The 15,882-nt window shown below is 34.8% G+C and overlaps 1 protein-coding gene across 7 annotated transcripts in view; it reads right to left on the bottom strand.

The window, feature by feature from the left end:
• Window positions 1-15,882, bottom strand: part of UBE2V2 (ubiquitin conjugating enzyme E2 V2) — a 340,366-nt gene that overhangs the window by 300,447 nt on the left and 24,037 nt on the right. For 5 of the 7 annotated variants that reach the window (XM_081070685.1, XM_081070683.1, XM_081070688.1 and 2 more), the window contains exons 2-3: window positions 12,494-12,642; window positions 8,082-8,207 (exon numbers count right to left, since the gene is read on the bottom strand). In XM_081070685.1, coding sequence (XP_080926811.1) covers window positions 8,082-8,207; window positions 12,494-12,642 — 275 coding nt within the window. Of the gene's footprint in view, window positions 1-1,626; window positions 1,784-8,081; window positions 8,208-12,493; window positions 12,643-15,882 lie in introns of all 7 variants that reach the window. The other 2 variants (XM_081070687.1, XM_081070689.1) reach the window with 2 other exon arrangements.

Raw genomic sequence — 15,882 nt, 5'->3', positions numbered from 1 at the left:
CCCACCCCTGGCATTTATATCAGTGTCAACTGTTTAAACATCTCTGCTGCCTAGGGAGGCAATAACAGGGTAAAGTTCTAAAACATAGACCTGTGAATCTAGGAGACTACACCTGTACAGGGCTATGCACAGGCTCACGAAAGACCTGAGAAGCCCATAAACTCTCACCTATGGGTGACCTTGAGCAACATACAAAAAAAGATTATGCACCTTAACCAAATGGGATTTATCACAGAAATGCGAGGTTGGTTGAATATTTTAAGTCAATCAATGTAATACACCATATTAATAGAAAATAAAAACCATTATTATCTCAACAGACAAAATCCAACAACCTTTCATGATAAAAACACTCAAATTAGGAACAGGAGGGAACTGCCTCAACCTAGTAAAAAACATCTATAAAAAATATGTAGCTACCATCATACTTAATGATGAAAGACTAATTTCTTCCTTATCAGAAACAAGGCAAGGATTTCCATTCTCATCACCGCTATTCAAGATTGTACTAGAGGTTCTAAACAGGCAATAAGGCAAGAAAACGAAATAAAGGCATCCAGATTAAGAAAAAAGAAGAAGAAGTAAAACTATTGCTATTTGCAGTTGACATGGGCTTGTATACTGAAAATACCAAGGTATTCACTAAAGAACCTATTGGAGGGGAGGCCAGATGATTCAGTTGGTTCGAGCACGAGCCCTTAACAACAAGGTTGCTGGTTCGATTCCCGCATGGGATGATGGTGGGCTGCACCCCCTACAACTAAGATTGAGAACGGCGATTGGATTTGGGAGTTGCGCTGCGCCCTCCACAGCTAAATTGAGGGATAGTGACTTGACTTGGAGCTGATAGGCCCTGGAGAAACACACTGTTCCCAGTACTCCCCAATTAAAAAAAAAAAAAAAAAAACTATTTGAGCTAATAAACAAGTATAGCAAGGCTGCAGGATATGGGATCAACATACAAAAACGAGTGTATGTCTGTACATTTGCAAACAACAATCTGAAAATAAAAGTAAAACATTGCTAGTTACAACAGGATAAAAGAATAAACTATATAGGTACAACTTTAACAAAAGTGTAGGACTTGTACACTGAAAATTATAAAAAATTGTTGACAGAAATTAAAGACCTAAATAAATGGAAAGATCCAATGTACACAGATCAGATGACTTAATATTGATTGTTAAGATGACAATATTCCTCAAATTGATCTACAGATTCAATACAACCCCTATCAAAATTTCAAATGCCTTATTTTTTTGAAGAAATGAACAAGCCGATCCTAAAATTCACATGAAAATGCACGGAACCCAAAATAGCCAAAACAATATGAAAAAGAAGAACCAAGTTCTTCCAATTTCAAACCTTACAGCAAAGCTACAGTAATCAAGGTTTTGCTTACATAAGGATGGACATACCTATCAATGGAAAACAATTGAGAGCCCCAAAATAAATCCATGCATCATGCATACACAGTGAACTGATCTTTGACAAGAATACACAATAAGGAAAGGACAGTATCATCAATTAACAGTGTTGGGACAACCAGATATCCATATGCAAAGGAATGAAGTTGGACTCTTAATTCTCACCATACACAAAATTAACTCAAAATGGATCACAGACCTAAAAATGAAAGCTATAGGGCGGCCAGTTAGCTCAGTTGGTTAGAGCACGGTGCTCTTAACAACAAGGTTGCTGGTTCCATCCACACATACGCCACTGTGAGCTGCGCCCTCCACAACCAGATTGAAACAACTACTCGACTTGGAGCTGATGGGTCCTGGAAAAACACACTTAAAATAAATAAAAGTTAAAAAAAAAAAAGAGTGAAAGCTATAAAACTCCTAGAGGAAAACAGGAATAAATCTTCCTGATATTGGATTTGGTAATGGTTTCTTAGATATAATACCTAAAGCACATTCAACAAAAGAAAAAATAATAAAATGGCTATATCAAACTTAAAAATTTTTGCATTGCAAACCAAAGAGACCAAGAAACCAAAGAGACAATCCATGGAATGGAAAAGTACTTGCAAATCACATATTAGATAAGGAGCTCTTGTTCAGTATATAAAGAACTTTTACAATTCAGTAATAAAAGGCTAAATATCTCAGTTAAACTATGGGCAAAGGACGATTGTGGTAGCAGCTGTTATGGACTACATGTTTGTGTTCCCCTCAAAATTCTTATGTTAAAACCCTAACACCTAGGGGAAGCTGGTTAGCTGAGTTGGTTAAAGCACAGTGCTAATAACAAGGTTGCCGGTTCGATCCCCGCATGGGCCACAGCAAGCTGCACCCTCCTTAAAAAAAAAAAAAAAAAAACACAAACAAAACCCAACCCCAACAGGAATGGTATTAGGAGCTGAGGTCTTTGGGAAGTAATTATATTTAGATAAGGTCATAAAGGTGGAACCCCCCATTATGAGATTAGTATCCTTTTGAGAGGAGAAAGAGACTATAGCTCGCTCTCACATCCAACAAGAAGTCCCATAGTCAACAAAGATGAGAATTCTCACAAAAACCCAACCATGCTAGCTCCCTGAACTTGAACTTCCCAGCCTCCAGAACTGTGAGAAATAAATTTCTGTTGTTTAAACCACTCAGTCCACGGTATTTTTGTCATAGCTGCCCAAACTAAGATAGACGCTTTTAAAATGGTTCCCGAAGATCTTCAATTCCTGATATTCATGTTCTATGTAATCCCTCCCTTTGAGTAAGGGCTAGACCTAGTGATTTGCTTCTAATGTCTAATTGGGATGTCATTTCTGGTAAGTTACAAAAATATTCAGGCTTGTATCTTGCCCTTTCTTGCTTTTACTCCTTGCTTCGCAGAAGGAAGTCTGCTGCCATGCTGTGAACTGCCCTGAAGAGAGGCTTATACAGCAAGCAACTGAAAGTGGTCTCTACGCAACAACATGCAAGAAACTGAGGCCCTTAGTCCAAAAACCCAAAAAGAACTGAATACTACCAACAACCAAAAGACTGAGGTTAGAATTAGATCTTTCCTCAGTCAAGCATTTGGATGAAACTACAACACAGGCTGACATTTTGTGAGAGACCCTGAGTCACAGGACCAGCGAAGCTGCACCTACACTCATGGCTAATGGAAACTGTGAGATAATAAATCCTTGTTTTGTTAAACTGCTTTAAAAAATACATAAAGAATCTGAATAGACATTACTCCAAAGGAGATATACAAATGGCCAATAAGCATTTGAAAATGTGCTCAATATTAGCCTGATCAAAACCACAATGCAATACCACTTCACACTCACTAGGATGGCTATAATAAAAAAGACATAGAATGTGGAAAAGTTGGAACCCCTATGTAATGCTGGTGGGAATGTAAAATGGTATGTCCACTTTGAAAAAACAGTCTGGCAGTTCCTAAAAAAGTTAAACACTGAATTACCATATAACCCGGCAATCTCACTCTTAGGTATACACTCAAGAGAAATGAAAATGTTTGCCCACACAAAAGCTTGTACACCAATGTTCACAGCAGTATTCACAATAGTTAAAAGTGGAAAAACCCAAATATCCATCAGGTGATGAATAAATAAACAGAATGTGATATATCTTATAATGGAATAGTATTCTGCAATAAAAAGAAACCAAGTACTGCTAAAACATGAACCTTAAAAATATTATGTTAAGTGAAAGAAGCCAGTAACAAAAGAACACATATGCATAATTCTATTTACACAAAAGGTCCAGAATAGGCAAATCTATATAGATAGAAAATAAATTAGTGGTTATTTAGGGTGGGGGAAGTGACACAGAAAGTGACAACTAATGGGTAAGGGTCTCAGAGAAACAAAAATGTTCTAAAATTGGATTGTACTAATGGGTCCACCACAACCCTGTGACTACTAAAAAACATTGAATTACACACTTTAAATGAGTAAATTATATGGTATGTGAATTATATCACAATAAAACTATTTAAAAATAGAAAAGAACAATAATTTTTATAATTCTCTTACAAGTAACTGAAACGATAAGAATGTTAAGATGTATTTTAAAATGCTTCCTCCAATGTTTTAACTTAGATGAGTAGCAACCCCATTATCCTATTTTAAATAAACTCCATAACTGAACAAGTTTATACAATAAGTTGAGAGAATAACAAGTTATTTCCAAAGCAAAAGAAAACACTTCCAGCTGTAAAGTTAAAAGAATAAAATAAACATAAGTGACTGCAAATCCTGTAAAACACCAACAAAGTGCATAAAAAATGTGGGGGGGGGGGAATAGATGAAAAGGGAGTAGGGAGAAAAGAGCATGGGGAAATAAATATTATGTCAGAACAAATCTGTATCTTATCAGTCTATAATATACAATAACTTCTAAAACTTGAGACCTCACAGCATAAAGCATTGTAATTTATGCTTTACAATGCTAACCACCCACAAGGAAAAATTTTGACTAGTTGTATTAAATAAATATAAACCAAAATGACTAAAGCAATACCTATAATTCATCCGGTACTTAAATAACCTCAAAATATACAAAATTATGCTGGCACAATCACCAATGGGCAATGTGAAATTCCATGCTATTTACTACTTATAAAAGTAATAATTTAAATTCTTAGCTATCAATCAAGAGAAAAACTGATGTCCAATATATTTACCTCACCTCAACACTTTATAAACACCAACATTCTAATAATTAAAATCAGTATTTGTTTTTCTGATTTCAAATCCCCATTCCAGGTTGGCAATATGAACTGCTGGTGGGAATGTAGATTCAGAGGGTAATCTTACATATAGCTAGAGGGACAGACATGAACATAATTCTGTGGAGAACTTGGCAATTCTCAATCAAGCTCAAGACAAGCCCCACACTCAACAGACATTCCACTTCTAGATATATGCTCTAGAGCAAGTGCTATTCGGAGTATGTTCCATGGAACAGTGCCAGACCTTGAACTGATTTTACTCATCCATGACAAGATAAACACAGAAATTGAAAATAAACATTGAGAGAGTTCTACAATAGTTTGACAGAGAATTTTTTATTTTAAAAATTCTGAGCTTGTATTTTGTCTTTTTTATTTCACTTTTCTAGTAATGAGATTTTATTATATTTTACAAAAGCATTTATCCACAACATATTGGAACCAATAAACAAATACCAGGTCCTGAAAAGCACTGCCTTAGGGTATAACAATACTGTACAAGAATTTCTTTATAGCAATCTTTTCAGTGAAAACTGAAAAGAAACAAAACCCAAATGCCCAGCAAGTGAAAAACTGAATATTAAACAATAAAAAGAAACAATCTAATTTGCATGACTCAACATTGGTGAATCTCAAAAATCACTGACATACAATTCCACACAAAAGTGATACAATATAGAAGTTTACACACACATGCACAACAATCATGCACAGAAATTATAATCACCAAATTCAAAATGGGACTACCTCTGAAGAAAGAAGAAAACGGGAGAAACTGGAGAAAGGCACAGAGTTAACTATTTATAATGCAGTCTTTAAAAAAGGTCTATTACAAATAAGACAAAAATGTTAAGATATGACAAAGTTAGGTGGAAGATGTGAGTTATATTATTCTCTAAAAATGGTCTGTGTATGTTAGAAATATTTCTTTTAAAAACACCAAAAATAAAAACAAGCAAAAAGTGATAATTCACAGTAGCTGTTACAAAGGAAAGGAATAACAATGTGATTGTAACAGTAGCAAGAGACATAATTCAGATGCGGGAATCAGTTAAGACCTCTCAGAGAAAGTGACATTTACACTGATAATCTGTGAGGATTAGCCAGAGTGGGGGAGATATCAAGACAGGAATAACAGAAAGTACAAAAGTCCTAAAACCAAAGAAAGGTGTGCAGGGCAGTGTGCACCCTGTGAGTTCCTGTTGAGCTATAGCAAGAAGTATGCCCATTGTGACTGAAGCCATTAAAGGATTTAAAGCACGTAAGTGACAAGCTACAATTTGTGTTTTAGAAAAGCTCTCTCTGGCAGCTTGCTTTGTTAAGATCAGAGGGGATGAAAAAAGTAGAATCAGAGAGATTGCTGTAAGAGTCCAGACAACAGATGGCGATCAACATTCATTTAGTAACAATGTAAACAGAAACATAAGACCTGATGCAAGTTACATTTTCAACAAAGACTGACAGGACTTAATGATAGATAGGTTGATGGAAGAGGAATAGAGAAGAAAGGGAGGCACAATGTCAAAAGGTAGACAAGAAGCCCATGAGATCAGATAAAGGTTGTTAAAAGTTTGTTACAGATTATTAAAGGTCGGTTTGAAATTGATTTATAAATTTCCTAGTTCCCACAATAGTGCAGAATCCACCATTAATTACTTAATTCACAGAGTCTATAATATGAAAACAAATGAACAGTTGAGAAGAAAAATTACACCTGATACGAAAAAATTAACAAAAATATATTCCTCATAAAGGTAATGCTGGGTCATAAAAGAAATTCCCTAAATAATATCCTTTCTGTAAATTCAAAATGTTTCTTAACCCTGCCTCCATCATATCTCTTAATACTACCTAACTAACATAGAAATAGTTAGGTATCCATATCGTAATTTCTAGAATACCCACTGGAAGAACAGAAACGGAATTAAAAAGTTGAGAAAAACCGCTTCAAAAGTAGGCAAAAACAAGAAAAACATGGAAAAACAAAACCATGGAAAAACAAAAACCATAAAATAAGATGACTTATTTAAACCTCAATGAATTAATAATTATTGTACATTAAATGTAAATGGACTAAACATCCTGGTAAATTACAAAGACTGACAGACAGAGATGATCCTCAGGGTCCAGCTTTGAGTTGGCACATACCAGATAGGGAGTTTGACAGTGACCCAGCAGATGTAGGGTTGAGATTTCTAATGATCTTTCCACCTTCCTCCTCTGTGAGGGTCATGCTTTCAGCCAATGCACCCAGCAGGGAGATTTGAGTCTATCTAGGGCACAGCTTTGGGCCTGCATACTAGACTGGGGTTGGGGCTACCTGTGTGTCCAGAACTCAACCTGTTGCCAGAAGTGTGGTTATGTACAGGGAGAATTGAGCAAATTTAAGTAAATATATTGGGGACAATTGGCAGCCAGGTTTCTCACTGTTGGAGAAAGGAATTATAAATATGGGAAGGTTGAAATGTGGAACAAACCCTGTACTGTTGGAATTGGAGGTACTGGTATAAATTCATGGTTTCTGAGAGAGAGAGAGAGAGAGAGAGAGAGAGAGAGAGAGAGAGAGAGAGAGAGAGAGAGAGAGAGAGGAGAGGAAGGAAAGAGTACGGGAGGACAGGTGTACATATGAGATACATTGGGTAAAACTATAAAGAAGGAAATATAAAAGAACATTTTCAAGATGTTAATTACCATTGGTGGAAAAGGAGAACAACACAAAATGGGATGTGGAGGAGCACAGAGGAAGTTAAGGATATTGGTAACATTCTATTTCCTAAGATGTCTGATGTTCATTTTATTATTATGATGTTATAATGCTATCCAAAACGTACGCCTATTTTGCATTTAAGTGTGTTCTCAACATGACACCTTGAGAGCCTGAACTTTAAAAGTCTTAACTGAACCTAGCAATCTATTCATATTGGAATTGAGCTATTTCCATTAACTTTCTTGTGTGAGTTAGATAGACTGTATCAGTTTTATTTGCTTTAAATAAACAGTGCTCAACTATGACTGTGTGTTCCAATACAGACATACTTGTTACTCAAAGAAAAGCTCCTCTTCGTGAATACTCATCCTTTTAAGCTCACCAAAGCTCACTTAACCCTAAAGAAAAGCAACATTAAAAGTAATAATAATGGTCATCTTTTCACCAAATAAGGATTCAGGACTACTGACGCAATTAATAAAACCCTAAGTGAAGTGTTACTATCTCATCTATATTGGCTGGTACATGAAGGTTTTTAAGGATAGATTGATTTATGAAAGAAAAAGAATATAAGATAAACTTCTTTAGACTTTCAGCTAAACAAAGATTCTTTTTTTCTTTAACTTTCTCCTCACTATATATTATAGGTTATATAAGGAATAAAAAAACAACTACTTTAACTTACCATTCCACTGGAATTATTTATTCCATTCATATTAATTTTGGTTACAAATCTAACTGATGGAGGAGCTTCTGGGTATTTAGGTCCACATTCTACTTTCAGGCTATATATTCTGTTTTCATAATTTGTCTGGAAGGCAAAAATAATAATAATAATATTCAAGTGCTAATAAAAAGGAAAAGTACAATGTGAATGTACTTGATATTATTGTGTATGTGATCAAGAATTCACTTTTCTATATTCAAATTTATTTGACCTACATGGTTAGAAAAAAATGCAGCAAGCATACTTAAAAGTAGAGATTTTATAAAATAATCCTACAAAGTCATATCAAAATGATCATAACTTGCTTTTTGTGATACAATCAATGCATGTAACAAATTAAAAGGAAAAAGCAAACCACTTAAATTCAGGTTGTACTAAAAAAGTTCACACTGTCGGAGGAGGGACGACGACTGTGTCACGCATACATAACGGTTCCCATTCATCTAGGAGAATTCTATTTATTCCTACTGTTCTAATGCTTCTTTTATTAATAGTGCTTCTTTTTATTCTCAAAATGGTCTGGTTGGACAATAAATTATATGGCTACCCACTTATATGGTAATCAGTAACTTCTAGCAAGAGGGAAAACACTATATTATACCATCTTACAGCAATAAAACAATTATTTCATGCCACTTATTAGTTATACTTACATTACAATTTCATGAATTTTGTGGATCATTAAATTCTATTATCTGAATTCTGAGATAAATAGCAAACTTTACATTTCCAGATCATTTTTAAATGGGGTTTCTTAATCGATAAGTTTAACATTACCATTATTAAAAAGCCATTTTAAAGCTACCAGAATTAACTGCTTCTAGATTATTCAGGGCTTACTTTCATGCCTATAACTAATTCTTCTTTATTCTTATGGATTTTGTTCACTTGATTAACTTATTGGTATACAATTAAAACAAGAAAGTATAAAATAAAAGGAACAAATGTAATGCCTGTTGGTTTCTATAATAAACCTGGAGTGGGGGAACCATTTGCCTACAGATTTCACTTGCCAAAACTGACCTATAGTTTCCTTTCCCTTAAGTAAGAGTTATTCCCAAGTAGAGGTCAGAACTGGGATATTAAACTACTGTAATTTAAAATGTATTCAACAATCTTGTATACATAGTAAATATTTTAATATTTAAAAAAAGAAACAGCTGTATAAAGCTCATCCAAGTTTAATGGCAAACATATTAATAATATGACCAGCACCTTTGATATGTATAAAAAGGACTAAAATCAGACAGAGCTCAAGGAAATCATCTAGTCTATCATTCTTGAATTTGGATGCACATCAGCATCTCTAGAAAATTTTCTTTAAAAAAAGATAACAATAACAATAATTATTAATTATTATTATTATTATTAATAATTATTATTATAGCCCCCGAGAAATTCCATAATGTTAAATGTAATCATATGCCACCTTTATTTGTAATGGCCAGAAAGTAGGTAAAATCCAAATGCCCATGAACAGAACTGACGAACACATTATGGTATATACATACAGTATAATAATACTCAGTAATAAAAAGAAACACTACTACCACATGAAGCAACATAAGTGAACTTCTGAGACATGCTGAGTCAAAGAAGTAGACTGGTAATTGCACACACTGCATGATTCCACCTATACAAAATTCTACAACAGTCAAAACTATTCTAGGGTGTACAAAATACTGGTTACAGTGGGGATGGGAATGGGAAGGAGCACAGGGAACTTTCTGGGGTGATGGAAATGTTCTATATCTCGTTAAGGGTGTGAGTAACAAAGTACATTTGTCAAAACTCCTGGTAAGATCTATGCATTTCACTATATGTAAATTATACCTCAATTTTAAAAAAAAAAACATTAAAAAACTCTAAGCTAGCCTACTGATCTAATTCAGTGCTTACAGCAAACATCATCCTAACTTGACCCTTTGGGTTAATTTTTCTTTTCACCTCTAAATTTTAAGTTAACAGCCAAGTCTTTCTATTAACTAACAACAGAGTAAAATAAAAAACAGAGTAGTAAAAGGAACTAATATGTACTAAGTATGTACTCTAGTCAGGTAGTCACCCATTATCTAATTATTAATTCAATTCTCAAAACTTCTGAAGATGGGTATAGTACTTCTATTTACATATAAGGAAACTTAACACACATGTAAGTAACTAAACCTCTAATGCTAAATTCTTCAGAAAATTTCACACACAAACATATGGAAAAACAGAATTGCTAATCATATAAATCCAAACAGATACAGGAAAACACAAAAACACAGGAATCTTAATCAGTAAATACATAAAAAATAAACAGCTCACAAGGAACACTATGTCATGGTAAGAATTGTCCTATTATCCTGGCTGGATGTAGATACCTAAAGCTGGAGACAAAATTGCTCTAAATATGGCATCTTCTAAAGAGAAAACAACTAAAGTGAGACACCAACCTCAGCAGGTGTTATTAAATGGCAAATGAGTGATTGCTGTGGCCACTCACCTTCACTCAGTCCCACACATTTCAGTGAGGAATACAACTGGAGAAAGGATGCCAAGCAGAAAATCATTGGGTGGTGAAGAGTCTGGCTTGGGAAGAATACTGTGCCTTTGCAAGTTACTTCCCTCCTGCCTCTTTCTGTTACCCAAAAAAAGTGAGAGGGTGCTCCAAGACTACCACCCATAGAAAGCGGAGGACCCACTGGAAGAGAAGCCTTGCACAGAAGTTGGCAGCATCTGCTCTATGTCCCCCTTGCGGAGCAGGCCCTGCCCTCTGTACAAGTTAGAACAGCCTTTGCACCACAACGGGCACAGCCTGGACTTGGGAGCTTCCTGCAGTTCAGCAACACTAGGAGAGGGCCCAGTCTGGACCGTCCTGCTGGTGTCCACAACTGGATGAGAGATCAATGGGAGCGGCTCTTCACATTTGGGAACTGCTATGAAACAGCCCATAACAATCACTAAGGAACTCATACACAAGCTCCAATACATTCTTAAAGTTTAAAGTCCATTAGAGGTAGGCTGGGGAAATAAAAAATCTAAATAATTTCAAATTCATACTCCATCAAGTTTAGACTGTCAAATGTTCAAACTATTTATTAAGTAAAAATGTTTGTAAATTATGAGAACTTCTTTTTTTTTTACCAAACAGACCATGGTAATAATGTTCACAGGCAATGAAAAATCAAGGTTGTCATTACAAATAACAAGTTATACAACACATCAAAAATTCTAACCATCAATATTTTATTTCCTTTCTCAATGTCTTATGGAAAAATCAGAGTGGGGCGGGGTGGGGAGAGTTTGTTAGTTCAACAGTGTGCACAAATTTTGCAAAGGAATACCAGAAAATGTAAAACATACATTAATTTACTCTTTAAAGTTAACATTGCTAATTAACTGATCCATTTTTCTTTTGTAATAATCAATAGGAAAACATTCCACCCAACAGGAAAACAGGTGAAATGTTCTCATCACAAGGTAGTAAACAAAACCCGACTAACAACAACTTTCAAATTTGTGTTCTTCCCAGCAAGTCAAAACATTACACAATACATATTTCAAAGACTCACTGCAGGGAGCGCAGTAAATGGGACCTTTGAATAAGCAATGGAATGTAGAAAAAACATTCCCAATCTGAAAACATTTTGAGTAAAAATAAAACTTCATAAACTTGAGAAAGACCTGAGAATAAAATACAATGGGCATGTTGCCAGCAACACTAGAAAATATTGTAAGAATAACAGACTTTTCAATATATTTTATACATGAAGAAACTGAGCCCTATAGCATTTACATGTCAAGTCAAATGGCAGAGAGCAAATAGCAATGTGCACTCAATAGAAACCAATTTAGAAACTCTTTGTTATATATAGTGGGTTAGTAATATGTTATGTCAAAATACTGTTTGCTTTTCCCAAATATCCCCTCCATTTCCTCACCTTTTCTCCTCTCTATCTGGAATGTTCTCCATCCCCATCACCACCTTCTGAAATCCTACCAGTCAGTTCTTTAAGGCTCATTCCAAAGGCAACTTCCTCCACTGTTCAGCCTTCCTCAATTATTCCAGCTAGAAGAAACATATTCTAAAGTCCCATAGTGAACTTTCTCTGCCATATTTAGAATCTGTCATTTGTATTTATTTTTTTCTTCTCTACTAAACTGCAAACACCTTGATGGCAATGACCATATCAATCTTTCCCCCCCATCCTCCAGAAAGTCAAGTATTATACCCTGCACATGGGAAGCATCAATAAAAGTATATAAAATAAAAAAGGAGTAACTTTCAGTTGTCATAATTATTTTAACATCAGTATTATAAAATGCTTACTCTAAAATGAAGATAAATATTAACAGAAAAAAAACATGTAATTTATAGCACTGACCCTTGGTGGCCCAATAATCATGCCTGTCCACCTCGTAAGTGTCATATCTTCATCATCTTCAAGGCCCCAGCTAACCGTACCATCGCCTACTCCTTTTTGGCCTTCTTCAAGTTCTTCCAACAAGCGAAAATTACGAGGAACTTTAACTCCTATACAAAAGAATGTCAATGTAAATGTAAAAACGTCATAATTTTAAGTGCTACATATATTCAAATTCAATTTTTTCCAAGTTAATCTTTATAAATTATTACCCCAAAAGACTAAATTGCCTCTAAAAAACATTGTGCCCCAGAAAATGCTGAATCTAACAATATCTTAAAATGAAAACACTAAAGAAAGCACTGTATCATACATTAATAGAAGTATAAAACATATATACAAATTTCTAATTAATTTTATGCTGACATAGGTTAATCATAAGGAAATCATTATATAGTGAGTGAATAGTTGAGATTTCTGTTCTAGCCAAGAACATTGCAACAAATTAAGGAGCAGTAAGTTCATAAAAGTTCAATTTCATTAAAATATAGTCTCTAATGATTTTTAAAGCATAGAATTATGTTAATCTTTCAAAATGCACTAAAAGGTACTATCTTCTAGAATGCTAAAGCAGCCCAACCCACGGTCCGCAGCCAGTCTTTTTCCTATTCTCATCCCTAACCAATGGGGTCCTACCTCTCCTATGTCAGCACAAGTACATAATCATTAATCTTCACTGGGTAGTTACCTGATTTGAGAACAAATATCCTTATGAATATAACATTTTCCTAGGACACGTCCTTCACCTGTTTGCCCAAACCCTAGCAAACTATACACAATCCACAAACCTTTCGCACACCTGTACATCTCTAACTTTTAACTTTATCACTCCCTGCTTTATTTCTAAAATCTTAACACAGATATCCTTCTTGCCTAGAATCTCCTAGCCTTTCACAGTTTCCCATTCCCTCATTCTCACTAACCCTGGTGTTTGGCATCATTTTGACCTCCAATTCCTGGAATCAAACCATGATTCTTCCAATTTATCACAACCTTTCCTAGAATTACTGGCTTCTCCAAAAATGGACCCTGTGGTCTTCCCTGTTCACAACAGCATCCAACATGAAACATCCTCCAGCCCCACTGAACAAGTCCTGAAAAAATTAGGTAAATGCCCTCAGAATCCTCTCTTTGGCTCTGTAGCATGTGCTTGCATGAGCGTTCTCTCTCTTTCTCTCTCTCTCACACACACACACACACACACACAACTGAGGCACAAAGAAGTGACATCTTTAAAAAGACTGTCATTTTGTACTTCTGTCTTGCTGAAACCAAAACATCTCTTTCACCTACTAATTCACAGTAATCCTTTTGGACATACAATGAAAAGCCAATAATCACTGTAACTTAAAACTAAAACACTACCCACTTTATACACTGGGCTTCACAAAAAATGCTTGAAAATCTTGGGCCACAGAAATATGGAGCTGTTATGGATCACCAAACAAGAGTAGTCATTATTATAACTACTGTGATTATTAATAACCATTTGTTTAGCATACATTGTATGCTATTTTAAATAAATTATCCCACTTAATCCTAAAAGCAACAATTTTACAGTTGTGGAAACTGACATTTGAAGAAGTTATGTGACCTACCAGTTTCTAGACCAGTCACTCTTAACCATTAACCATTGCTTGTAGTATTATGTAATACAAGCTTCAAAGGCAGCCTCTAGGAGTCAGATCTAGGAGTCGCAGATATAGGAGTCAGACTGCTCAGGTCCAGTGTCCAGTTCTACTGCCCATGTGACATGTGACCCACAGCAGTTTTCTCATCTGTAAAACTGAGATAACCATAGTTTCTACCTCACAGAATCACTGTGAAAATTAACGGTAATCTACCTGAAACAATAAATGTTGGCTATAATCATTTTAGTGTCCATATTAAGTAGAATTACATAAAACTACTTACCGCCATCTAAACCGTGTGAGAATAAAAGCTTTTCGTACAACCCTGTAGAGTGGCCCCTGGAAATTTTATCCTAAGCTGGAGATTTCTATACACATAACATTGGGTCAACTGCTATTTTCCTATAGCTGTATAGTTACGATCTCCACAATATATTGCTATTGAATTGCTTTTTAAAGTAATCTTAAATGAGCTTCATTACCCTTTACAATTATGAAGACATTCCCCAAGGATTCTAAACTTATGTTGAATTTCATTGCCTCCTTTTTATAACCAATTCAGTCAGGTAACCATTACAAGCATCCAAAACTACAAAGTAAACAATGTATAATTTAATGTTCCTCCTTATATCAGTGCCATAAAAGTGATAAGCCTAGTTACTCCTAAACTTTTCATCATCTCTATATAGCATTCTAGGAAAACAGTTCTAAGATTAATTGACCAATTATTGGCAATGATAACATTTAAAAGGTTATAGCAGCTAAGACTATTTTGTTTTCAAAGTATAAGACTCAAAAACAAACAAACAAAAAAATTATGACCTATATTTTCAAATTCAGGGCTAGGACATTCTGGTTTTATTTCAACCAACCACTAATGCCTGTAAGAAAACAAAGCTACAAGATGGGGATGTTGCTCCACAAAAGCTGCAGTGTGTACACTAGCTGCCCTCTAGATCTCTTGAATCTATGACGATTTTTCTATAGTTCTGCTTGTCACGTGTGTGTGTTATTTTTTAATAGTTTTAAATATTTTAATACTTTTAGTTTGGGACCTTCATATACACACCCCTTTCTAGCTGAAACTCTTTAAATGCTACCAATTTTTTAAGTCCAGAAAAACCTCAGAGATCATCCAGTCCAAAACCTAACAAGTCGAGGAAAGAAAATTATCACCAAAAAATGTTAGGTGATAATCCTAAAGTCACTTAGCTACTAATTAGTCGCCAAACCAAGTCAAAAACCCAAGTCTCCAGGCTTCCCACTAATCTAGCCTCCCCTTTACATTACCATTACAATGAACTTCCACTAATAAGAGATAAGACAAAATTAACTGATAAACTATGAATGCAAACAACCTAGAAAACATGCTTCCAGTTTTTAATCTCAAGGATATCAGATGCCTAATCATTTGCCTTTAATTCCCACAATGCCAAATAAATGTGCAAAGATTGCAAACAAACATTAGAATGTGTTTATTAGAAATAAGAATTTCCCAATTTTAACTGATAAATTTTAGTACAAATTTAGTTATAAATTTTATAACTTTAAACATTTATAGGGGAAAAAAGCATTAATAAGACCTTGAATAGTAATAAATCTGTCATTCTATCCATATAAACATATGAGAAACAATAGCAAAGCAAATTTATTATCAGTTTGCAACTAATTATCTTTAAGAAAGTTCTGAACACTTAAAAAAGGATGAGAGGTAATACA

This window comes from Rhinolophus hipposideros (assembly GCF_964194185.1).
Source record: "Rhinolophus hipposideros genome assembly, chromosome: 13".
In the NCBI taxonomy this organism is placed as follows: domain Eukaryota; kingdom Metazoa; phylum Chordata; class Mammalia; order Chiroptera; family Rhinolophidae; genus Rhinolophus; species Rhinolophus hipposideros.
The sequence above is the reverse complement of the archived record's forward strand: the minus strand, read 5'-3'. Positions and strand labels throughout refer to the sequence as shown.